We start from the raw sequence: 27,180 nt of genomic DNA, 5'->3' as shown, positions 1-27,180 counted from the left end.
CTCAACTAACTAACTCACACACAAATCAAGGCTTGACACATCAACACATAGAAGATCACACTATCTGCATTTGCTGAGCTGTATATAAGCTATATTTGCTGAGCTGTATTGAGCACGAGCTCAATGCTGAGAATGAGATTACTTGCAGACTAAGCATACCAGACTCATGAGCTCATCTTGAATCTGCATAACAACCTTGTGAGCGCATGAGTTGAATCCTTGAGGTGCCACATCAGCAAGTCTTTCAGAAGATGAAATAAGCTGCATTACTCCCCTAAGCTGGGGCATATAAATCTAAAAGACCCAGCTTGGAAGTAGATTGAGTGAAAGATATAGGAGGAAGAGGTTTAGTGAGACAATTTGACAATTGATTAGCAGAAGTAACGGGAAGACGCTTAATAACCCCATCAGCAAGTTTCTCCCTTATTAAATAACAATCTATAAAAATATGTTTAGACCTTTCATGATAAACTAGATTATGTGTAAGCTGAACTGCAAACTGGTTATCACAAAAGATTATGGCTGGAAGAGGAGAAGTATGCTTGAGATTAGTTAAAAGATAAGAAAGCCATTGTAATTCACATGTTAAAATGGCCAGAGCCCTGTATTCAGCTTCTGAACTAAATCTAGACATAGTGGTTTGCTTCTTAGATTTTCAGGATATAAAAGAAGTACCTAAAAAAGCACAATAACTAGAAATGGATCTTCTGGTATCCACACAATTGGCCCAATTTGAATCTGTAAAGGCTTATAAATTCATATTGGAAGTAGCTGAAAAGAAGAGACCATTTCCAGGAGCAGACTTGAGATATCTCAAAACTCTATGTGCTGCTATCATGTGAGTATCTATTGGACAATCCAGAAATTGAGAGAGTTGCTGCACAGCAAAGGATAAATCTGGTCTTGTGACACATAGATAAAGAAATTTCCCAACTAATTTCCTATACAAGAAATTATCAGGTAATGGATCACCATCACCTTTGCTGAGTTTTTTAGAAGCATCCAAAAAACCTGTGTCTTTGAGTAAATCCAGAATGTACTTTCTTTGACATAATGAAATACCCTTGGCAGATCTGGCTACATCAATGCCTAAAAAATATTTCAGCTGTCCAAGGTCTTGGATGCTGAAGGCATTATGCAGAAAATGCTTGACACTCTGAATCTCCTTTGTACAGTTACTAGGAATGATAACATAATCCACATAAACTAGTAGAGTTGTGATGCTAGAGGATGTTGTTTTGATGAACAAAGATGAATATGCAGCAGAAGAACAAAAACCATTTGCAAGCAAAGTTGTTGAAAGTTTTGCATTCCATTGTCTGCTCGCTTGTTTAAGACCATACAAGGATTTTTATAACTTGCATACTTCAGATGGAATAGAACTATGAAATCGTGGAGGTAAAGACATATAAACATCTTCAACAAGATCACCATGCAGAAATACATTATTGATGTCTAGTTGGTGCAAGTGCTAGCCATGAACTGCTAGCCAGAAATACATTATTGATGTCTAGTTGGTGCAAGTGCTAGCCATGAAATACATTATTCGGCTTATACTATCACTTGTTGTTTCTGGAAAATTCGGCAATTGGACGTCTCCAATGCCTTTTTACATGGTCACCTTGATGAGGAGGTTTTCATGGCACAACCACAGGGTTATATGAATCATGCTTTCCCAGATCATGTCTACAAGTTGAAACGATCATTATATCGCCTCAAACAAGCACCTTGACAATGGTAAAAATATTTAACTGCTGCTATTGGCTTCAAAGACTCTCAAACGGATACTTCTTTGTTGTATCATCAAAAAGGGCCAATCACATCATTTTGCCTCCTTTATGTCGATGAAATTGTTCTAACCGGGTTACATCCATCTTTATTACAATCCATCATTGATTCTCTTCAATCCAAATTTGCTTTAAAGGATATCGGGTCATTGCACTATTTTCTAGGAATTGAGGCACAATGCAACAGCTCAGGTCTTCTTCTAACTCAGTGTAAATACATCCGCGACTTGTTATCTAAAAAAAAATTGGAGGATATGAATGGGCTATCTACACCTGCTTGTCCTTTAGTAAAGCTCTCTGCCACAATTGGTTCTCCAATGCATGATCATTCTCTTTATCGATCTATAGTTGGAGGATTGCTGTCTTTGTCTCTAAGTCGTCCTGGCATATCGTTTGCGGTGAACAAGGTAGCCGATTTTATGCATAGTCCTGTTGATATCCATTGGCTGGCTATCAAGAGAATTCTGCGGTATTTTAAAAATACCTTCCAACATGGCCTGCTCATACATCCTTTTTCTTCGCTGCACATATCAGTTTATAGCGATGCTGATTGGGCAACCTCATTGATGATCGAAAATCTACTACTGGTATGCTATTTTTCTGGGTAGCAATCTAATTTCATGGAGCTCCCACAGATAACAAAGTGTAGCTCCCTCGTCGACAGAATCTGAATATAGGTCATTGGCTGCCGCAATTCAGGAACTTCATTGGCTTCGGTCTTTGCTTAAAGAATTACACAAGCTACCTTCGACTACTCTGGCACTTTGTTGTGATAATGTCAGTGCCATATATTTGACAACAACGCCCATTTTCAATTCATCCTCCAAGCACATTGAGATTGATGGTTTTCAGAGGAGTATAATCCTATCTCGTTACTTCAGTTTGCAGACGACACTATTTTTTATCTACCTTATGAGATGGAACATCATAGTAACTTGACACAGATACTTTGTTGTTTTGAATTGATTTGTGGATTGAACATTAATTATCATAAAAGCTCTATTATGGGAATTAATGTCAATGAGGTAGACTTACTTGTAGCAGCTCAGGTGGTTGGCTGTAAAACTAAGTCCTTCCCAATCAAGTATCATGGTTTACCGCTGTCAAATAGAAAGCTCTCTTCCGACTCTTGGGACATTATTGTGGAGCGATTTAAGTCGCGATTGGCTATGTGGAAAGGATCACTACTTTCTCCTAGAGGTCGGTTAGTAATGATTAAATCGGTCCTTTTCAGTATACCTGTGTATTTTGTGTCTCTGTTCAGTATACCTGGATCGGTTCAAAAACAATTAGAGTCGTGTATGATTCATTTATTTTTTGGAAGGGTGATACTTTTTCTCGCTTGTTGAGTAAACCTTTGAGGATGGTGGCCTGGGAATCTATAATCTTAATATCAGGAACCAGAGTTTGTTGTTTAAATGGATCTGGAAAATTCGAATTAACAATAGAGTCTCGCTTTGGTTTAATGTTGTTTCCAGTTGTTCTTCGATGGATGCGTGGAATATTTTTCTGTACAGAGATGTCAAGAAGATGTCATTTATATGGAAAGGCATTAAAAAATCATGTTGTAATGATAAACATGCTTGGGGAGTTTTCATTAGTGACTTGATCTTTAATATTGGAGAAGGCACTTCTATTTCTCTATGGAATGATAATTGGATGTCGGATGGCCCTGCTAGCTCTTTATTTCCTCGTTTATTTAATCTTTCGAATCAAAAACAAGCAATCATTAGCCATGTTTGGACTGATGGATGAAGGTGGAGACGTCGTTTGAGAGGTTCAGAACTTTCATGGCTTAACTATTTTTTAGCTGTTTTCAATTCGATAGATCAAAGGACTGGCCAGAAGGACATTATTTGGTTGAATACTCGTGCAAAAATATTCACAGCGGCATCTTTCTGTTGATTCCTAGCTGTGAACGTCAATGTGCAGGTTTCATCTCGAACAACTGCTGGCACTGTTCATTCTGTAGCGAACAGAATATTTGATGGAAATTTGGGAGCTTCAAATTCTGTGTTTGAGAATGAAGAACACGCTGCTGTTTCTGTGGTTAATTTTGCGGGTGGTGAGTTTAACAACGCAGCTGCAATTGCTGCTGATTCTGGGTTGAAAATGCAGCTCAAACCGCTGCTAATGTTTTTGTAATTGAAAATGCTGGATCCGAGCTGGAAAATGCAGTTGCTGGTGTTGGTTCTAGGTTTGTTAATTCCGATCTCGCTGCTGTTTTTGGGCTAGTAAACGAAGCTGAAACTGCTGCTAGTTATGGGATTCGAGGTGCAATTCGCGCTGCTATTTTTGGTGTTGTGAACGTCACTAAAACTGCTGTGGAAGTTATTAACGCTGCTGGATATGGGGTTGCTGGTCTTGGAGCTTAAAACGCAGCAGCGGCTAATTTTGGAGTTGAAAATGCAGCAGTTGTTGCAAGTGTGGTCATGGTTAGAAATAGTCGGGTTTTGTTGGATAATGAAGAATCTAATGGCGCTGGCTACAGAAAGTCAGGATATACTACTTTACCGACTGCTTAGAGGGAAACAGACTTTCGTTTGAATTCAGTAACTTCATCTCCCTTCTCTCAGATTTGGAGTTCAAAAGTGTCGCCAAGAGTTAAATTCTTCTTATGGTTATCTCTGCATAACAGAGTTCCTTCGCTAGAATGTTTGATTACAAGATCGATCATACCTATCCAGAGCTCTCTGTACTCTTTGTGATAAGATAGAAACACAAGATCATATTTTAATTCATTGCAGGATGGCTAGAAGCATTTGGTGTAGCATTCTTCAAAAGTTAGACATAGTTCGGATTTTCCCCGTCTTCATTCAGAGATTTTATACTGCAATGGCAGTCTATAGTTCCAAGAGGTTCCTACTGGCAACTATAGCAAATGTTGTGTTTTCCCGTGATATGGAAAATAGGGAAGTGCAGGAATGAGCGTGTTTTTCAAAACAATTGCAGGACAATAATGGCATTATTTTTAACTGCTTCTACAAAGCAGTTTTTCTTTATAAGTTTAGCAATAAGGATTTTTATGATTCAGATTTGGATTTTTTTAGGAATTATTTTTATTTTATGTTTTCTGGTCATGGACTTTAACCTTTGCCGTAGTATTTGGTGCGCCGTGTTAAACATATTGAAGTTCAGCAAATCTCAGTTAAGCCAAGTTAGCAGTCCAATCAGCAAGATCCAGTCAGCATCACAAGATGTGTGTGTGTGTAATACCCCGTACGTTTGACGTTGCCGAAGTGAGCAACGCAATTTAAATTAGTAGTCATAGCGACTAGAAAAGGGAGTTAGCGAAGGAATTACGTAATTAAGGACGAGGATAGGTCGATATTGAAATCTAAAGAAGGAATTTCAATATTTGTAACATCTAAAATAATTAAACGGGACTAAGGAAAAGTTGGAATTAAAAATAAGATTAAGTCCATAAGAAATTGGAAAATAAAATTTTATTGTCCGAAAAATATAATTTAAATAAATTATTGACGGAAATTGGTATTTAAGATAATAATATCGATTACTTGGATATCGATATTTTCCAAATTAAAATAAGGACGGAAAACTGACGAAAATAGTCGTTTTCGCTCAAATTGGAAAAGTGAGCGTTTTAGCCAAAATTTGACAAAATCGATTAGCGGAATTTAAATAATAAGTGGGCGGAAGAGTATTATTTATTTGGACATAAATAATACGAAAATTTATCGAGATTTAACGATTGAGTGATTTTTGGGCTAAATTGGACGAAAGAAATGTTAGGAATCAAAGCGAATGGAGGTGGCAATCTTAAGGACTAAAGAGAGCACTTTGCCAAGCTTTATAAGCCCATTAGCTTATGAATATAAAGCCTTCAAGAACTGATTTCCAGCAAAGAGAAAGAGGATGAACCCATCATCTTCTTCAAAGTTCTCAAAATTTCTAAGGCTTGGGGTTTATTCGTTTGACATCGGATTCACGTGATTTTCGCGGCGTTGGAACGAGGAGAAGATTGTCTACTGATCTAACCTATCAATTAAAGGTAAGGATGACAATTTTTGGTTAGGTTTTCGGAATTAGGGGCTGTTCTATGTTCATGAATGGGTAATGGATTGTATTACTTGTAGATTCTTCGTTACACATCGGAATTGAGTGATTTTCGCGGCGACGGAAAGAGGGGAGGAAGACCTACTGATATAAAGCTTCAATTCAAGGTAAAAATGAAGTTTTTGTCTCTGAAATTGAAGGTTTATAAGCTGTTCGTGGTGAAGTAATGGTTTGATTAAAATCATGATTATTTGATGTGTAAATAATGGTTTTGAATAATTTTTATGGCGTTGGATTGATGAAATAAATATCTATCATCTAAGGGCTGATAATCAAGATAAAAAGCTCAATATCTAGTTAGGTTTTAATGAACTAAGGGTTGTTTTAAATAACAAGTTGGTGATGATGGTTAATAAGCTAGAATTGATAGTTTATAGCATTAATTATTAATTGGGGGCTGAGTTTGATGTGTTGTGGTGAGATGTGAGAGTTGTGTTTATTGGATAGGCATTGGTGTTAGGTTCCGGAGGTGGAAGACCACCATACCTGCTGGTCTTCCGACCAGCAGGGCTCACGCCGTGCTAAACTCAGCACGGCAGTGAGCAGGGCTGTGACAGCCCTGGTGCGACGCACCAGGGCTGATCAATCGGTCCCTCCCCTTGCCAAGAAAGGAGAGTGCACGGTGGTAGGGGAGAGGGCTGAGCCACCCCTTCCCCCGTAGCATGAACATGTCGACTTTCGTTAAGCGCTATGTTATGAAACTAGGAAACGATTTTGGCGCAAAATAGTTTATAAATCAATGCTTGAACTAAAGAAATGGTTAAATGGAATGGATAGAAAAATGATGTTTAGTTTTAATAAACCATCGAGATATCAAGGTTTAAGGGTTGGAGTTTAGAGATACGTATTTAAAATGTTAAATACATTATCGGTTTAAAGTAAAGTTGTTGAGTTGGCAAGATTATGATCAAGTTAGAGAATATAGTAGGAGTAAAATACGCCGACCTAAGTTTGAAATTTAGGACTATAATAGATGGTTTACGTTTATGAATTAAACGCATTTAGTTTGTATTCTTGACAGACGCATCGACGCAGCACGTAATCGTCGGAGTTAGCTTAACGGGGTTCGGCTATCATTTTAATGTCGTGCTTATTGGATGGCGAATTTTGTGAGTATACTTTACTCTCGCGTATTATTACGCTATTAGTATATTATAAAATATTTTATTTATAAGTTATAAAAATTCATCGCATTATATAATAACTGCTGTGATTTGAGATTATATGAATTAAATGGTTATTCTACCGTGAGATACACGGAATATGACTTATTTTATATATATATATATATATATATATATATACGAGTATATATATATTAATAGTTTATGTTTGATAATTAAATTGTGAATTGATTTATTATATATGTGGGAATGAATTACATATTTGGTGTTGGATCAAATTGAGTGGTGTTTTGGTTGTTGTTTGTTCTATGTTTGACATTTTGTATATCGTTATTGCTATTTGTTCTATGTTTGAAATTGGTATGTGATCCGAAGAAACAAGCTACCTATTGGGCGTCAATAGGCCGTGTGATCACCGGTGTTTGTAAGAGTCTAAATGTCTATACTTAGAATTGTTTGACATGAGCTCAATATATGATTATGAAATGGAATATGTTTGGGTATCGGAAAAGAGGATTATAATTTGGCAGATACGAGGTAACTCGGTCAAACTATCTCGGGACCCGTATCTGGTGAGTAACTCGGTTGAACTATCTCGGGACTCACACCTTGGGATTAAGCAGTGGCATGATGTAACTCGGTTGAACTATCTCGGGACTATGCCACGTGGTAACGAGTAACTCGGTTGAACTATCTCGGGACCGTACCACTTGGATCAAATTAATTTGATATGAATACGATACATGTTAGGAAAGGTTAGGAGTTTAAGATTAAGGTTTCTTTCGGATCAATTCTTTGTTTGTAATATAATGATATTATATTTGTTTAAATAAATGAATTTCAATTGCGATGTTATTTTTGTGGTAATACCGTTAGTAAAGTATATCTCACTCAGCTTAAGCTGACCCCCCAATAGTGTTTCCTTTCAGGTTTATTATATGGCGATGTAGTCGAGCTTCCATCCATTGTTCTGGAAGTCTCAGTTGTGAAAGTTTCTACCCTTCTTAGAGCTGCAGTAGTTATGGTAGTAGACTTAGTCGATAGTAGACAGTTTATGTTTTTCATGTGCTCTGGCATAAAGATGTATTTTTGGAAAATGATTTATCCAGCAATTTTGTATATGATTACATGGTATTTTAAATAGGGTGGTTTGTGTTTTTAACAAGTGCCAGTAGCACAGTTTTCAAACGTTGTATTGCCGATTTTCAAAAATGTATGATTGTTATTTTGCGAAAAAAAAAAATTATAGTGAATTTCAGGCTTGCTACGGGATTCGGAACTACAATTCCCATTCCCTAGCGCCGGTCGCGGCCCTCGATTTTGGGTCGTGACAAAGGTGGTATCAGAGCAGTTGGTCCAGTTACCACTGCCAGTCTATGAAAAGTGTCTGTTTGACCTTAAGTACCTAGGAACTACTGCAGCGTATAGAGTCGAGCCTTATTGCCTATATGTGTTTGCTTGAGTTTGTTTAATGTTATAAGCTATCCATTGCCGATTAGAACGTGTGAGTATGAGATTGCTAAGTTTTTAAATGAATGTGATATGCTTAGATAGTTAGTCAAGCTTTAAGTTAGATAGTGCATATCATATATTAAATTATTGGATATTGTGGAAGGGTGGTTTGGACAGTATCTCATGGTTAAGAATTGTTTCTGTTCATATTTGGGTAAAATGGAGCTCATCTACATGCTGTATCAGAAGAGGAGGAAGTGCCTCCTATTTATTCAAGTGAAATTTCATGTAGATATTGGAAAATGATCAGGAATTCATCAAAATGGTTTTCACACTAACGTCACAGGATCACCTAAGAGCCATGGGAACGAGTACATGTTAGATAGTGATAGATTTTTACAGCTCGGGGTAGAACCATCTCGCCTAAGATGAAAATTAGTAAGGAAAATGAAGAAGACCCATCTAAGGAGGGTCCATTAGAGAATCCCGATATTGAAGTATTTGGAAATAGTCAATTTTGGGCTAAGATATTCAGGTACCGTGACATGAGAAATGAGATAATTTGAAAAGAGAATTAGGCCGAGGCGAGAACAAACAGTATCCAAGCACAGATAGAACCTTTTCTAGGGGTACACTTATGATTGAGGCATATACTACTGCATTATGCGTATGGTAAACGCAATGCCTGAGCTTAACAGAGATAGTGATGAAGTCAACCTTAGGTACATTAAGGGATTAGGACCCGACTTTGTGGAGTTATATGACTATGCGTTGGAGTAGTGTGGATCGTTATCCACTAGAGCTCGTCAGATAGCTAGTACTTCGAGTGGAACGATGGTTTTCTTCCACCTTTTTTCTTCCGACGTGAGATCGATATTTCTTATACTTAGGAGTACTGCTCTTAGTATTTGATATGACCCTGAATTGGTGCATAGAAATAGAGGCAGTGTTAGACGCGCTAGAGAACGCGAACGTGGCATTGTGACCCGAGAGAGGGGTAAGACCAATCAGGCACCCCATATACGAAATGATTTATATGTTTGTGTGCCATACGTGTTTATGTGATTGAAATGTTCGAATCGTTTTGCTTTAATATGCGATTGATTTGATTCATGTATTCACGTGAATAGTATAAACTCTGCGTTGCATATTTTATATGGTTAATTTCCTTGTTTTGGTATATGATTGATCATAATTGTGTTTGATCGACATGGAGTGCATATGATAAATAGTATATCGTGTAGGTATTGCCTATTGAAATTGATTATGATAAACTATGTTTATTAGGATTTATCCTTCGAGTCCATTCTATTTGCATCCAAGCGAGAATCCATCTTTGATTCTTGTTTCTCCGGTGCTCAATGGACAGAATTATCATTCTTGGGCAAGATCCATGAGAATGTGCTTATTATCTAAAAATAAGCTTAAGTTTGTTAATGGAAGCATCTCTGTTCCATCTGTTAATGATGAAATATACCCTGCTTGGGAACGTTGCAACACAATGGTGGTTTCTTGGATCTTGAGGTCACTTTCTCCTTCAATTGCACAAAGTATATTATGGATTGACACAACTTTGGACGTTTGGAAAGATCTGTTTGACAGATTTTCACAAGGTAACGCTATTCGTGTATCTGATTTACAGGAAGAGATTTATGCATATAAACAAAATAACTTGTCAATAATTGATTACTTCACTCAGTTAAAGATTCTTTGGGATGAGTATGTGAATCTCAGAATGTTGCCTGTTTGTACCTGTGTTCCACAATGTAAGTGTGATGCTATGAAATCTGTTAAGAATCAGCAAGATGCAGATTATGTCATAAAATTTCTTAAGGGTTTGAATGAAAATTATGGTACAATTAAGACTCAAGTTTTAATGTTAGATCCTTTACCAAAAATTAACAATTTTTTTCTTTAGTACTGCAACATGAAAGGCAGTTAGGGATTGGAATTACAGATTTAAGTTCCTTGAATGTCGAGTCTTCTGTTTTTGCTGCACAAAGTAGTAATTCATATCAAAAGAGGTTACCTACTTTCAATTCTACTCAAGGAAATAAAGGTTTTGGTGTGAATAGATTCTCAGTTGGGCCTAGTAATTTTAGACCACAAGGGGGACAACGGAGGTTCTTTAATTCTACAAATAATACTAAACCAATCTGTAGTTATTGTGGATTCAGTGGACATACGGTAGATATATGCTTTAAAAAGCATGGCTATCCACCTGGATATAAGCCAAAATCTAAGACTCAGAGTTATGTTAATCAAGTGGGAGAATATGTGATGGAGGATGATCAAGGAAACTATCAAGATTATAATGGTTTTCAGGATCAAGAACAAAGATTTGAGACATTAGATGATTCTTATAATTCAGAAAGAGCTGTGGTTAATTCTCAAAATTATAATATGATGATGAGTTCTCAGTGTAATAATGCTAGCAACAACAACAATAATGTGGCTCCTATGATTACTCAAGAGCAATACAGTTGTCACGACCCAAATTTATGGATCGCGACCGGCGCTAGGGAATGGGAGTGGTTGCTCCGAAACCCGTAGCAAGCCTAAAAACCTTTATAAATTTTTCGCAAATCAAGACCATTCATCACGTATGATCAGTTTTCAGAAAACATCGTTAAAACATATCTCTCATTTAACGAAAACACATTTCTGAAAAATGGGTTCTTAAAACCCCGATTGTATTTGATAAGTGTATATTTTACGTCATTTAGAGGTTATTTAGTTACTAGTTTTTAGTATTTTATTATGTAAAATATACGCTTATTTAGTTAATTTCACTTATTTGTTAAATTATTTATAGAATGTAAATATTTAATGTTTCTTGAGTTTTAGGAATAAAACAGAGTTAAAATGAAAAAATAATCAGAGCCAAAAGGATTCGAGTCAAGTTCAAGAAAGCCAACCAAGTTTCGGGTCGAACCGAGTCAAAACCGAACCGAACCAGAAATGAGCTAGAAGCAGCAGCTCAGCCGGCCTTCAGCCGGCCCACGACAATGAGCCGGCCAAGGGCCGGCTGATTACTGGTCCTTGAGAATCATTTTGATTCTTGAGCAATCGCGAGGGGATTCTTGGCCGATACACTCATACACCTTCCATAAGCAACAAATATTGTGTTCACACTCAAAGAGATCTTTCTTGGCTTGCACTCAAAGAATGAATCAAGAAGATATTTACCCAAGCTATCTTTGGAAATGAGATAAGTGAACCATGATTCACTCAAGACGCTTATGGAAGAACTTGCCCCCTACTCCGCTCTACATGGAAAGAAGATATTCAAGGCTTGATCATCACTCAAACTCCATGATATGAAGAGAGATTCTTGGCTTGAGCTCCACTCCTAGCAACTCTATAAATAGCTTGCATTTGTGTAGAGAAAAATCATCCTTTAGAGATCAAACACATCTTTTGGATCTTAGACATTTTAGAATTCATTTATTTTGTAGTTTATGTCTAGATCATAGACACCGCCATTAAAGGTAGTCTATTTTAGTATTATTTCTACTCTATCGTTTGGGATTATTACGCAAAACATATTGGAACTCCGGAGTTAAGGTACAACATTATTGAGAGATCAATTACCGTTGTGTTCTTATTAATCATGAATTCCATGTATGTCGTTGTTGAATTTCCTTTAATTATGAGTAGTTAAACCCATTTTCGGGGATTATTAATTGGACTTATGTCTACTTGATCATATTGGGATATTGGATTGTTATTAAAATGATGTGTTAATTAAAGCTCATAATGCTTGAATGTTTTTGGCCAATTCATTCACTGCCCTATGTTTTAATTATGACTTCAGAGAGCTTAATTGAAATAGATCAGTTAATTAACAACGTATGAATTAATAACACGAGAGTGAGTTAATGAATACGTGTTCTTGAGGTTTGCTTAATAAATGTCATTTAATCACTTGATTTGGTATTTTATAACACGAGAGTGAGTAATCTGCCTATTAATTGGTTATTTGTATATTTTTATCTATAGCGGCTTGAGAGAGAGTTATAGATGCATTAGACTAGCCTGAACCATTAAATTGATAACATAATCCAAATATCCCATGAGATTAATGACATAAAGAAAATTAATAATCCCTGATCTTCCTTATTATTGTTTAAACCCATTTTTATCAAAGCTTAATTTTATTCTAAATTAAATCTGCTTAATTCTATTTTATTAATTTTAAATCACTTCAACCAAATTATCCTTTTGACTATCCAAATTGAGTATCGTAATTGGGTGTATTTAGTTGCTTTCCTTGTGGGTACGATATCTGGACTTCACAGTCTATATTACGAGTTGACACTGTGCACTTGCAGCAATTTTCTCAACAAGTTTTTGGCGCCGTTGCCGGGGAAAGCATATCTTTAACATCTAAGTTAGGATAGCTCGGCTTGTTTTAGTCTTTTATTTTCTTGTTTTACGCGTGGGCTTTGTTGTTTTGTTGATACAGGTACTCTTCTTGTAGTGTATGCATAATACACGTCGCAAAGGTCTACCTTTAGAAACATTTCAACCAGATCTCACATCTTTTGAGCGAAGCATCAGAAAATCAGCTCAAAAGAATCTAAATATGGCAGACGAAGAAGGTAATCCGCTTGGATTGAATAATGAGGGGGATAACAGAGTAATCCCCCAAAATCTGCAGAATCCGCAAAATCTGCAGAATCTGCAGAATCTGCAGAATCCGCAGAATCCACAGGATCTGCAAGGACAGAATAATAACAGGCAGAGACAACCAACATTGATTGAATTCTTCCAGCCGAATGTAGGAAATACTACGCATGGTTACTTTGCACATCCTGTGCGGGCAAACCATTAGGAGATTAAAACCAGTATCATTCAGTTGTTAGAAGCCCGCTGTCAGTTCTATGGGCTACCAAATGAAGATCCAAATGCGCACATCTCGAATTTCCTGGAGGTGTGCAGTACATTCAAGCTCAGTAACATGACAGAAGATGAAGTTTGGCTGCGCTTATTCCCATTTTCTCTGAGGGATAAAGCGAAAATTTGGATTCACGCTCTGCCTAGAGTTGGCATTAACAGATGGCCAGATTTGGCCAAGGCATTCCTGAACAAGTACTTTCCCATGGCGAAGACCGCAAAGCTGACTAGAGATATCATGCTTTATCAGCAATTGGATGGAGAATCAGTGAGTGACGCATGGGAGCGGTACAAGGAATTGCAGAGAAAAGTTCCTCATCATCATATTACCAGAGAGAATTTGATCCAAAATTTCTATAATGGGTCAAATGATCAGACCAGGAGTATCATTGATACAGCCGCAGGAGGGTCATTGATGAGGAAGACCACTGATGCAGCATTTGAGCTGTTAGACGAGTTGGCAGTGAACAGCTGTTCTTGGCCAACTGAGAGGGCGAAGGTGCCTGCTCAGAGAGGAGTGATGGCAGTTGCTACTGACCCAGTAGTGGAGACAGTCAAATCACTATTACAGGATTTTCTCACAAAACAAGTTGTAACACCCAACACTCATAATGTTGCTGCAATTCAGAGTAACTGTGAGGTTTGTGGAGATCCTAGCCATACGGCAAATGAGTGCTATGTGATGTCGCAGCAGATCAACGAGCAAATCAATTATGTGGGAGGACAGAGACCAGGAAATAATCCATATGCTGCTACTTACAATCCAGGATGGAGAAATCATCCAAATTTCTCATGGAAGGATAATGGAAATCAGACCCACAATCAGGCAGGTCCTAGTTTTCAAGGAGAACAAAGATCACAGCAGAATCAGGGAAACTTCCAAAATCAAGGAAACTTCCACCATCAGAATAGTAGGCCACAGCATCCACCTGGTTTTCAGTAGAAAGAACAGGGAGAGTCTCCACACAGTAAAATGGACAAAATGATGGAGTTGATGCTGAAGAAGGACGCAGAGACTCAGCAAGCACTCAAGAATCATGCTGCTACTATTCACAATCAAGAATTGCAAATACAGCAGATGGCGAAAGCACTCCAAAACAGAAATCAAGGGGGTTTACCATCCACTACTGAGGAAAACCCCCGAGAACATTTGAAAGCGATCGAACTGAGGAATGGAAAGGCATTGGATGATCCATACGCAGCAAGTACTAGCACAGAGGTAGAAAAGGAGCAGAGTAAGGAAAAGGAACCTGAAAAGGTAGTCACTAAACCTACTCCACTACCTCCGTACGTACCAAAAATACCATTCCCTCAGCGATTGAAGAAAACGCAAGATACTTGGAAGTTCCACCAATTTTTAGACACTTTCAAGAAACTGCAAATCAACATCAGTTTGGCTGACGCTTTACGCGAAATGCCACATTATGCCAAGTTTCTAAAAGAGATCATCACCAATAAACGGAGTTGGGAGGTAGAAGGTACAGTACCCATGACAAAGAACTGCAGCTCAATCATCTTGAGGAATCTTCCGACGAAACTTCAGGATCCAGGGAGTTTTACTATTCCCTGTACTATTGGTAACATGCAGTCCATTAATTGTCTGTGTGATTTAGGTGCTAGTATAAATTTGATGCCCCTGTCTCTGTTTCGGAGCATATTTGGTGATCAGCAGGTACAAGCTACCCCAATGATGTTACAATTGGCAGATCACTCTTTGAAGAAGCCACATGGGATTGTGGAGGATGTTTTGGTTAAGGTTAACAAATTTATATTTCCTGTAGATTTTGTTGTCCTTGATTATGCAGCCGACAGAGACTGCCCGATGATCTTGGGGCGACCGTTCATGAACACTGGCAGAGCTCTTATTGATGTGCATAATGGTAAACTGACTTTGAGAATTGGGGAGGAGAGTGTTGAGTTTGACATGAAGAAGATTACACGCCACCCCAATATCGAGGAGAAATGGATGCAGATTGACATGGTGGACGAGCTAGTGCAAGAGCAGATAGAAGAAAACAACTCCATATTGAACTCTGATTGGGATCAGGATGACATAAGTAGTATGGAGTTTACTTGTGAATGCCATGTGGCAGACCAGAAGACAGAACTGGAAAGTCCCGTACGAGCACATATTCGCACTTGTGCGAATGCACAGTTGGTTTCCAGTCAAGAAGAGGAAGAGTGCGAGGAGGAACCAATTCTTGAGCCATTGGTCAAGAACAAACACATCACTCCTCCTTCTTCAGAAAAGCCACCGAAGCTGGAACTCAAGACTTTACCAGCACATCTTCGGTACGCTTTCTTGGGAGCTGACAGTACTTTACCTATCATTATCAGCAATAAGCTCACCAAGGAGCAAGAGCAGAAGGTCATCAACACAGTCAAGGGACGAATTTTGGCTGTTGGGTGGCAGATCTCAGATATCAGAGGGATCAGTCCTTCTGTGGTAATGCATCAGATTCATCTCGAGGATGAATCCAAAACCTCTGCACAGAGGCAGAGAAGGCTGAATCCAAATATGAAGGAAGTAGTTCATAAGGAAATTGTGAAACTACTTGATGCGGGCATTATATATCCCATTTCCGACAGTGCATGGGTAAGCCCGATTCAGTGCGTACCTAAGAAAGGAGGTATGACAGTCATGGAAAACGACAAGGGAGAGCAAATCTCAACTCGCACAGTTACTGGTTGGCGAGTATGTATTGATTACAGGAAGCTGAATACAGAAATGAGGAAGGATCATTTTCCACTTCCGTTCATTGATCAAATGTTGGAAAGAGTGGCGGGTCATGCATTCTATTGTTTTCTTGATGGATATTCGGGATATAATCAAATTCTGATTTATCCAGAGGACCAAGAGAAAACTACATTCACCTGTCCATACGGCACTTTCGCATATCGCCGTATGCCCTTTGGTCTGTGTAATGCTCCTGCTACATTTCAGAGATTCATGACTTCCATCTTCAATGACATGATCGAAGATATTATGGAAGTATTCATGGATAAATTCTCGGTATTTGGAGATTCCTTTGAAAGATGTCTTCAAAATCTGGATAGAGTCTTGCAAAGGTGCAAGGAAACTAATCTGGTATTAAACTGGGAGAAATGCCACTTCATGGTGGAAGAGGGCATTGTTTTAGGACATAAGATATCCAAGGAGGGTATAGAAGTGGACCGAGCAAAGACTGAGGTGATCGAGAGACTGCCACCTCCACTTACAGTGAAGGGAGTTCGTGCCTTTTTAGGGCATGCGGGGTTTTATCGCCGCTTCATTAAAGATTTTTCATCTATAGCATGTCCTTTGACAAACTTACTTGTCAAGGATGCGCCTTTTGTGTTCACTGATGCATGTTTAGCTTCGTTTCTCAAGTTGAAAGAGGCACTCGTTACTGCTCCAGTCATATCTTGTCCAGATTGGAATCTTCCATTTGAACTCATGTGCGATGCAAGTGATCAGGCTTTGGGTAGTGTTTTGGGGCAAAGAAAAGATAAGAAGCTTCATGTCATCTACTATGCTATCCGTACTCTTTCCGGAGCTCAGCTGAACTACACTACCACAGAAAAAGAGATGTTGGCTGTAGTGTTTGCAGTGGATAAATTTAGGTCATATCTTCTTGGCTCTAAAATTATCATCTACACTGACCATGCTGCACTTCGATATCTTTTCGCTAAGCAGGATGCTAAGCCTAGATTGATTCGATGGATTTTACTCCTTCAAGAGTTTGATATCGAGATCAAGGATAAGAAGGGTACTGAGAATGTGGTCGCAGACCACCTATCAAGATTAGAGGTGCCAGAGCCCGTAATAGATGGAGATTTCATCAATGAGAGTTTCCCTGATGAAACGCTCATGTTCATAAGAGATAAAGCGAGGCCGTGGTATGCAAATTTTGCAAATTACCTCTCCGCTTCCATCATGCCATCAGACCTGAACTACCACCAGCGAAAGAAATTTATGTCTGATGTTAGACGATATCTCTGGGATGATCCCTATCTGTTCAAAGTTTGTGGAGATGGAATGATTCGGAGGTGTGTTGCAGAAGAGGAAATGTTCCCCATCATGAGGCAATGCCACGCTTCGGATTATGCAGGCCATTATGGGTCAGCTCGGACTGCAGCTCGTGTCTTGGAAAGTGGATTTTTCTGGCCTACAATATTTCGCGATGGTAGAACATTTGTGGAGCATTGTGGGAGATGTCAGCGAACAGGAAATATTTCGAGGAGGAATGAGATGCCGCTCACTTCCATTCAGGAGGTTGAAATTTTCGATGTTTGGGGTATCGATTTCATGGGACCATTCCCTATATCTTTTGGGAACCAGTATATCTTGATTTGTGTCGACTACGTGTCGAAATGGGTGGAAGCAGCAGCTTTACCTACCAATGATGGAAAAGTGGTCCTGAATTTCCTGAAAAAGCTGATCAACACATTTGGAGTACCACGTGCTATTATCAGTGATGGGGGGTTCGCACTTCTGTAATAGACAGTTTGATGCTTTAATGAAGAAATACAATGTCTACCATAGAGTGGCAACTCCTTATCATCCACAGACAAGAGGACAAGTTGAAGTATCCAACAGAGAGCTGAAACGGATTCTGGAGAAAACAGTCAGTAACACGCGCAAAGATTGGTCTCTAAAGCTGGACGATGCACTTTGGGCATATCGAACAGCCTTCAAAACACCAATTGGTATGTCTCCTTATAAATTGGTATTTGGAAAAGCGTGTCACTTGCCCTTGGAGCTAGAACATCGAGCGTATTGGGCAATCAAGGAGCTGAATTTTGATCCCAAGGCATCTAAGGAGAAGCGGTTATTACAGTTGAATGAACTTGATAAGTTCCGTTTAACAGCTTATGAGAATGCAAAGCTCTACAAGGAAAAGACTAAGAAGTGGCACGATGCTCACATTGTGCCTAAGCAGTTTACAGTAGGCAGTTATGTGCTACTGTATAATTCTCGCTTACGTCTGTTCCCTGGGAAGCTTAAATCAAGGTGGAGTGGACCATTCAAGGTACGACATGTAGCTGATCACGGAGCAATTGAGCTGGAAAATAGCAATGGTGAGTCTTTCAAGGTTAATGGACAAAGATGCAAGCCATACTTAGGACCATTAACTGATGAAGGACGAGAGTGTTTCACTCTCACCACCCCAGCTTGATCCAGGTAACATATGGTCAAGGCTAGTGACCTTAAACAAGCACGATTTGGAGAAATTTCAAATTGCTCAGTAGCATCCTCATATTTTAACAGACATGAATTTTCTTTTGATATTTTCATCTGTCTGTGTGGGGGTGTTGTGCTCTTATTTATTTATGTATTTTTAAGCTTATTTTCTTTAAGCCTTGTTTAAAAATAAATAAAAATAATCTATTTTTCCATATTTAATTTAGCTTCTTATTTTCAAATGTCAATATTTTCTTTAACATGTATTCTTGTAAATAAATAAGAAGGTGATTTTATCACACTAAAAATAAAATAAAATAAAATATTGTCTTTGATTTTTCATTAAATAAAAAAAATATTCTTTCATTTAAATTTATTTCATTTTTTTTCATATTCACATTAGCTATCTTATTTGATTGTATTCATATTAGAAAATATGGTGTATATTTTTTATTTCCTAGTAGAAAAGTTAACTTTTGCATGAGTTTATTTCTTTAAAAATAAGTGGTATATAAGCTAACTTCCTAATTATGAAAATGTTTACTTTTGCATGGATTTATTTCTTTAGGAAAAATTGTACATATGTAAGTTTCCTATATTAACATTTAATTAGCTTTTGTGTGCTTTAGTTCTTAAGGCAACTGTCTTTTCTAGTTTTGTTAGCTTCCTAAATAGAGTGTTTTACCTTAGTTAGCTACCTTTCGATACCCTATAAATAGAACCACTATTTCCACCAATTCTTCATCTCAAACACAATTCTCATAACTTTCTTCTCATTCTACAAACTCAATTCTCGTAACTTCTTTCGGCATCATGGGTTATTATTCTGGTTACTCATCCGCTACTCATTCGGACACCGAGGATGAGTACGAAGCTCCATCATATGAGTACGAATCTCCATCATATGATTCTTATCCCGAGTTCGAGCCACTTGAGGCATATCAGTGGCCCGAGGAACTCGAGCCTTGAATTCCAGAGGGTGTCTATGAACCTGTAGACTACGAGGATCAATTATTTCAACCAGTACCACCCAATGATGAGATGGATGACGAATCCGAGAAGGATACAGATGATGAATCCGAGGAAGATTCGGATAGCGAATCCGAGGAAGATCCGGAAGAGGATGAGGGTGAAGAAGGTCTGATGGAGTCATTCGAAGTTGAAACTCCTAAACCTAAGGAGAAAGAACATTCTCTGTTAGGAATGAGCTCTCCTCCATATACTTCTTCTCCTTCCACTGACTCTTCTACTCCGGGGGATTTTTTCCTTCCCTCGGGTTGCTTTTTCAACCCCATTGAAATTTCGGATGATGAGGGGGCTAAGGAGGCAACTCGACGTGCTATGCGTAAACTCTTCGAGGATGAGGTGGAGAAAGAGCTAGCATTCTATGTAGGGAATGATGAGGTGATGGAACCCTATGAGGCGGAGAATCTTTTTGGAGAGATGGTTCGAGCTAGGGGTCGCCCGAGAATTATCCGTACCGGAAAAGTTGGACGCCCTAGGAAACAATTTTGCATGAGGCCTAAAAATGCTTTCTAGGGACATTTTGGTTCAAAATTGTGGGGCTAGGAGGAGTTAGTAGTGTGTGTTCGTTCTGTGTGTTTGATTTTTATGTTGCGTTTGTGTTGTTCGTGTTTTTTTTTTATGTCATTTTAACAAGTTGAATTAAATAAAGAGCCCACAATTTATTGTGTTACTAATGTGTTGCACCTTATTTTTGCTTTACTTTACGTTTTTCTTATACGTAATAAATTTAATACTCAATATAAATCAAAATAAAATAAAAACGGAAAAAAAAAATTCGGAAAAATTATTTCCAGCAGGTCAGCCGGCCCCCGAAGTAAGGCCGGCCATGCACCGGCCGATTCTTAAAAAACGAAAAAAATTGTTTTTTTTGAGCTGTCAACAGACAGTCAGCCGGCCTTCAGCCGGCCCACGATCGAAGGCCGGCCAAGGACCGGCTGATGATCTGTTGACGTTTTTTTTCCTTTACTTGTTGCATTTCTTCTTCTTCTTCTTCATTACTCTTTCAAAAATTCAAAAACATCAAAAAAAAAAATTTGGAAAAAACAAACACAAAAACAAGTCATTTCATTTCCTTTTTCACTTGGTGCATTAATCATCTTCTCAACCTAACACATTGCTCCTTCTTTTCAAGATTAAGGTATTTCTATTTAATTTTCTTTTTGTACACTTTTAATTTGGGATTTTGACATTTAAATGAATATTAGATAGAATTGTTGTTTGTATATAGTGTAATTAGCTTCAATAAACAATACCTAACATGTAATTTGATGTATTCCATCCCTATTTTGCATCAAATTGATAAAATAACAAAAAAATTAGTTAGAACCCTAAAAATTTAAATTTGGGGAAAATGATTATTTCAACTTCCTATTGAACATAGATGCTTTGTTCTCCCTCATGTTTATGTAAGTATCATTTATATTCACTTTAGTCCATTTAGATAGTTGCATTGTTCAAAAATTTGTCAAATTTTTTTTGGTGTGTAGTTGTGTATAAACCAATGTGATCCCAACAAATAAATGTGAGTTTGTGAGATGTTGTAGGGCACCTTGTGAATATATTGTTGGTTGTTGTTAGTGTTGGTGGAATTTATTGTGTAAATTTTGTAAGTATTTCAGGATAAAATGACTCAGAAATCGACTGCCGCTGGGACTTCAAGAGGAAAACAGGCACAGAGGAAACGAAAGGGTGTTCCTCATGACTCTAGCAGATTTCTGACAGCAGAAAACAGTGACTGGTTCGACTCATCTGCGTCAAACACGATGATTCTTGAGAAAACGGTCCATCGAGAGGTTGATGCGGAGTTTCAGATCAGAGACGCTTTTGCTAGCTTGGGTTGGGCTAAAATACTTGACCTCAATGGTGAGTATTACCCAACTTTGGTGAGGGAATTTTACGCTAATATCAAGTACAAGGAGCGAGCAAAGGTGGCTGTCATTGAGAGCTTTGTGCGTGGTCGACAAATCAACATTTCGATGGATTTGTTGAATGAATTGTTGGAACTACCAGTTCAAGGCGACGGTTGTCCTGAATTTCATGCCTTTAGGAAGGAAATTATAAGTGACAAGGAATGGAGTGTGGATATTGCCAAGCATAAGTTCCACATTGATTGGGCAGCAGAGAGGGGAATGAGATGCTTTCTAGCTAAGAATTTGGAGCTTCGTCCGCGGTTGTTAGCTTATCTTTTTGCTTTCAACGTTTCACCTAAAGCTAGTGGGCTGAACGAGGTACGAGTGACTGATTTATATTGGATGGATAGGATGTTGTTTGGTTTTCCAGGTCGAGTTCAGGGGATACCTCTTGCTACCATTATTATGGATCATATTTTTGATGCTGCACGGTTCAAGGGAAAAGCGCTGGTTTTTCCAATTTTGATTAGCAGAATTCTTCAGAGGGCTCGGGTAGGGATTCCGACTGGCGAAACCAAGGTCACGGAGCGTCGTGACATGATTACTTTTGAGACCATCGAACGCCTCAATTTTCAGAAAATTCAAGGCGTTTGGCGAAATATTCAGGCTCATCCTGTTCAGGCAGACGAAGTTCCACCACCTCCAGTTGTCTATCCACTAGCTCCTCCAGCAGTTCCAGTTGATATACCAGTGCCACCTCCTGCCAGAGCACGTGTTCCATTGCGCACTTTACTTAGACGTCTGACTCGCATCTGTCAGAATGTTCAGAGGGACGTAGCAGATGCTCGGGCAGTTGTTGATCGGATTGAGACTGACGTAGCAGAGACACGGGCAGCAGTTCGTCGGATTGAGCAGGATGTGCGAACCAACCGAGAAGCGATGGACGAATTTCGCAGAGGGTCTCGATCTCGCAGAGGAGGCAGTGTTTGAGTTTGTTGTTTTATGTTGTTTTCGTACTTATTAGTTATCTTATGTTTCAGTTTGACTTATTACTTATTAGTTCTATTATGTTTTAGTTTGCTTTAGGACTTATTAGTATTTTATGTTATGTAGCACTTTTCAATTTATGTTTCAATTTTTTTTATGTTATTTTAACAAATTTCTTTAGCTTTATTTGTTGTCCAACCACCACCATGTGCTTAAAGCAGACATTGTCATCAGTCGAATACAGACAGCAGCTCTGTGGAAAATTTTGCTGCAACCTTCAAAAGGGAAGAATTTTTATTATTCTTCTTCTTTTGGTGCACTTTTATTTACATTGAGGACAATGCATTCTTTTCAAGTGGGGGTTGGGGAAAGAAGAAAAATAATAAAAAACTGATTAAATAGATTAGAATAGATTATATTAATAAATAGTGTGAGGATGGCTCATATTTTTAAATTTTTACTTGTCATTTTAATATTTTAGGCGTAGTTTTGAAATTTTGTCAATAATGGTTATCTCCCGGTCAATGAATGTCTCGAATGCATCTTCTAGTTTAAACAATTAAATACTGATGCTTGCCTAATGAAATGCAATTTGTATGACATGTTTTGATGAGATTATGGTGAATTCTGATGGTTGGTTGTGAAATCTCGAGCATGATCAAAGTTACCTAATGCGGATGCACGATGTACGTAAAAATTGGTTAATTTTGACAATCTTGGGCATAAATTGACATGATTTCATAGGAGTCAAGCATGTGGCATAACATCACCATATTTTGAGCGTTTTGAGCCTTATTAATTATTGATGAGTGTTGATTGCATGCGAAATTCCTAGAACTTGCTCGGTGTCCGTTCAAGACTATACAGCTGAGTTTTTGACAACTAAATGACTATGGCATTAGGATTACCCCATTCTTTTAGACCACTTTCATAAGCCTACCCTTTCTACCTTAGTTTACACCCCTTAGCCTTAGCCATTTCTTTGATTTTTACAACATTTCAAACATTTATCCTTTCACACTTCACCTCTTTAAACACCCCAATTTGACTTGGTCAACTTAAGTTGACAAAAGAAAGGTGAATCTAGCTTGACGATGAAATAGAAACTGTGAACAAGTGTTGAAAAAAAAAGAAAATAATTGCCTTGAAAGAAAAGAAAAGAAAACAAGATAAAAAAAAAAGAATAACAAAGAAAAATAAAATCAAAAAAATTAGAAAAAGAAAATAAATAAAGAAAGGCAAATAAAAGAAAGAAAAAATTCACTTGTGCGAAAAATTCCAAGCTAATTGTTCATAGAAAATGTTGTTTTCCAAGTCAAGTTGTAGCCAAAAAAATTATCCAAATTCTCCTACCCCCAACCCTTAGCCAAGTTACAACCCATTTAAAGTCCATATAATAGTTGTCATTTACCGAGCTAAATAGTGGAGTCCTGGACTAAGAGCAAGCTTATGGCGAATTTGCATGTTTAGTAAGCTTCATTTTCACACCCGAAACACTTGAGTGTTAGAGTGATATCTCGTGAGAAATTGTGCTTATTCTTGATGCTTATGAATGATATGCCATAACTTGCCCATCGATTGTTTTGACTAATTGATCGCATGTCCCTCAAATGATTGTAACCTTGTGATTGTCTTGAGTTAACATGGTACTAATTCAAGAGGATTCTCAATGTCATCAGAACGAGTCATTATAATTGCATTCCTCATTTATTTGCATCTCTTTTAGTTGTTGACATTAGACGATTGCATTCGTGATTTTCATCGGTCGGGAGTAATGTTGTTGACAATTGTTCAAAATTGCTTAGGTAACTAGATTTGTGTTTATAAATAATCATACTCTTGCTTGAGGACAAGCAAGGTATTAGTGTGAGGAGGTTTGATAAGTGTATATTTTACGTCATTTAGAGGTTATTTAGTTACTAGTTTTTAGTATTTTATGATGTAAAATATACGCTTATTTAGTTAATTTCACTTATTTGTTAAATTATTTATAGAATGTAAATATTTAATGTTTCTTGAGTTTTAGGAATAAAACAGAGTTAAAATGAAAAAATAATCAGAGCCAAAAGGATTCGAGTCAAGTTCAAGAAAGCCAACCAAGTTTCGGGTCGAACCGAGTCAAAACCGAACCGAACCAGAAATGAGCTAGAAGCAGCAGCTCAGCCGGCCTTCAGCCGGCCCACGACAATGAGCCGGCCAAGGGCCGGCTGATTACTGGTCCTTGAGAATCATTTTGATTCTTGAGCAATCGCGAGGGGATTCTTGGCCGATACACTCATACACCTTCCATAAGCAACAAATATTGTGTTCACACTCAAAGAGATCTTTCTTGGCTTGCACTCAAAGAATGAATCAAGAAGATATTTACCCAAGCTATCTTTGGAAATGAGATAAGTGAACCATGATTCACTCAAGACGCTTATGGAAGAACTTGCCCCCTACTCCGCTCTACATGGAAAGAAGATATTCAAGGCTTGATCATCACTCAAACTCCATGATATGAAGAGAGATTCTTGGCTTGAGCTCCACTCCTAGCAACTCTATAAATAGCTTGCATTTGTGTAGAGAAAAATCATCCTTTAGAGATCAAACACATCTTTTGGATCTTAGACATTTTAGAATTCATTTATTTTGTAGTTTATGTCTAGATCATAGACACCGCCATTAAAGGTAGTCTATTTTAGTATTATTTCTACTCTATCGTTTGGGATTATTACGCAAAACATATTGGAATTCCGGAGTTAAGGTACAACATTATTGAGAGATCAATTACCGTTGTGTTCTTATTAATCATGAATTCCATGTATGTCGTTGTTGAATTTCCTTTAATTATGAGTAGTTAAACCCATTTTCGGGGATTATTAATTGGACTTATGTCTACTAGATCATATTGGGATATTGGATTGTTATTAAAATGATGTGTTAATTAAAGCTCATAATGCTTGAATGTTTTTGGCCAATTCATTCACTGCCCTATGTTTTAATTATGACTTCAGAGAGCTTAATTGAAATAGATCAGTTAATTAACAACGTATGAATTAATAACACGAGAGTGAGTCAATAAATACGTGTTCTTGAGGTTTGCTTAATAAATGTCATTTAATCACTTGATTTGGTATTTTATAAAACGAGAGTGAGTAATCTGCCTATTAATTGGTTATTTGTATATTTTTATCTATAGCGGCTTGAGAGAGAGTTATAGATGCATTAGACTAGCCTGAACCATTAAATTGATAACATAATCCAAATATCCCATGAGATTAATGACATAAAGAAAATTAATAATCCCTGATCTTCCTTATTATTGTTTAAACCCATTTTTATTCAAAGCTTAATTTTATTCTAAATTAAATCTACTTAATTCTATTTTATTAATTTTAAATCACTTCAACCAAATTATCCTTTTGGCTATCCAAATTGAGTATCGTAATTGGGTGTATTTAGTTGCTTTCCTTGTGGGTACGATATCTGGACTTCACAGTCTATATTACGAGTTGACACTGTGCACTTGCAGCAATTTACTCAATAGTATTTCAAGAAACCTGAGCGCAAACATCAATCTCAGTTGACGCACTCGCTCTGTTTCCAATACAATCCTAAAATGCTAAACACATGAAACCAGTGTATCTCTCAAACAATTGGTCATAGCATTTTAGAAAACACGCAGCTTTTCAAACATATATTATATACAGTAGTTCAATCAGAGTTTATTAAAATAAACTGAACTGCTGTAAATAGAAAGACAGACTTCCCAGTACCCGACTACTTGCAGCTCTAGAGGTATGGCTGACATTGACTTCCGAAATTATTGTGGAAGTCAGACCTCGTACTTGATTACCTGAAAGGGAAACATTGGGGAGGGTCAGAAATATAAATATTTATGAGTGAGTTCACATATTTACAATTGAATATTTAAATCGCATATATGTAAAACATTTGTACATATCAAAAATATTACCAATTAGTCGATCCAGATGAAACCCTACAAGACAGACTATTGTATGGGTCTCAACCTACACAATATAGGCCTTAGACCGTGAACTGAATCACTGCCGTCTAAGCCGGGTGTCTGGACCGTAACCGTGAAACTGCCATCACAGTACTGCCTGTGACCGTAACCGTTACTGCCGTCTCAGACTGTTAAGTCAGGGTCGCTAGCACTTCCAACGCCCAATGACATTAACTGACCTCTATGTCAGACACAGGCTCGTATCGAGAAACACTATTGGTGATCACACAGTCCTATTGACAACCAATAGGAAGCTTGTTCCAATGGATCTTTCATGGTTAAGTTATACTAGTGCGATTTGTTATTTAAAACAATTTAAATGTAAATATCCAAAAGTAAAAACCACAAATTTTAAAAACGTAAGCTCCCACTCGTTGGATCTAATTAAAATTCAAATGTCAAAACACATCAGATATTGAATTTTTAACTCTAGTCCTATCGTATAAACGATAGACTCAAATACCATTTCTATTTATAGACGACTCTATAAACAGAACATATAAATTAATCTCGAAGTTGAACTTCTCGTTCAAATCGTAATACCACTCTTGGTATAAACTTATAGTCACTTTTAACATTAATCCACTTGATTAATGTATGGCTTTATTAAAACATCACATCGTTTTAATAAACCAACTATCCTCAAACATCTAGGTTCTTTTAAACCTTTTAAACTTTTTAGTTCACATTCTGAACTTCAATCGAATCACGATTGATTTCACGACTTGAAACTGTCTGAATTCGAGTTTCCGTGTCGCGTGTGTGGACCCCCGAACAAGCCCTACTGTTCAGGTCGGAAGCACTG

General features: G+C 37.7%; 2 protein-coding genes and 1 non-coding gene across 3 annotated transcripts; 2 read left to right on the top strand and 1 right to left on the bottom strand.

The window, feature by feature from the left end:
• Positions 1-1,451: 1,451 nt before the first annotated feature.
• Positions 1,452-2,726, top strand: LOC130015406 (uncharacterized mitochondrial protein AtMg00810-like). Its single transcript, XM_056105494.1, has 4 exons — positions 1,452-1,458; positions 1,515-1,655; positions 1,773-2,374; positions 2,487-2,726. The coding sequence occupies exons 1-4, from the start codon at positions 1,452-1,454 to the stop codon at positions 2,724-2,726; spliced, it is 990 nt and encodes a 329-aa protein (XP_055961469.1).
• Positions 2,727-5,663: 2,937 nt separating this feature from the next.
• Positions 5,664-22,487, top strand: LOC130014587 (uncharacterized). The gene is made up of 4 exons (XM_050371970.2): positions 5,664-5,799; positions 5,885-5,971; positions 6,886-6,973; positions 21,149-22,487. Exons 3-4 carry the CDS (start codon positions 6,962-6,964, stop codon positions 22,367-22,369), a joined length of 1,233 nt encoding a protein of 410 aa, XP_050227927.1. The 5' UTR covers positions 5,664-5,799; positions 5,885-5,971; positions 6,886-6,961; the 3' UTR covers positions 22,370-22,487.
• LOC126679664 (small nucleolar RNA R71) lies at positions 13,560-13,666 on the bottom strand. Its single transcript, XR_007640950.1, has one exon. It is a non-coding gene; the product is annotated as a small nucleolar RNA R71 (small nucleolar RNA).
• Positions 22,488-27,180: the final 4,693 nt, after the last annotated feature.

Source organism: Mercurialis annua, linkage group LG4 (genome assembly GCF_937616625.2).
Source record: "Mercurialis annua linkage group LG4, ddMerAnnu1.2, whole genome shotgun sequence".
NCBI classification, from domain to species: Eukaryota; Viridiplantae; Streptophyta; class Magnoliopsida; order Malpighiales; family Euphorbiaceae; genus Mercurialis; species Mercurialis annua.
Note: the sequence above shows the minus strand (reverse complement) of the source record. Positions and strands in the feature narration are given on the sequence as shown.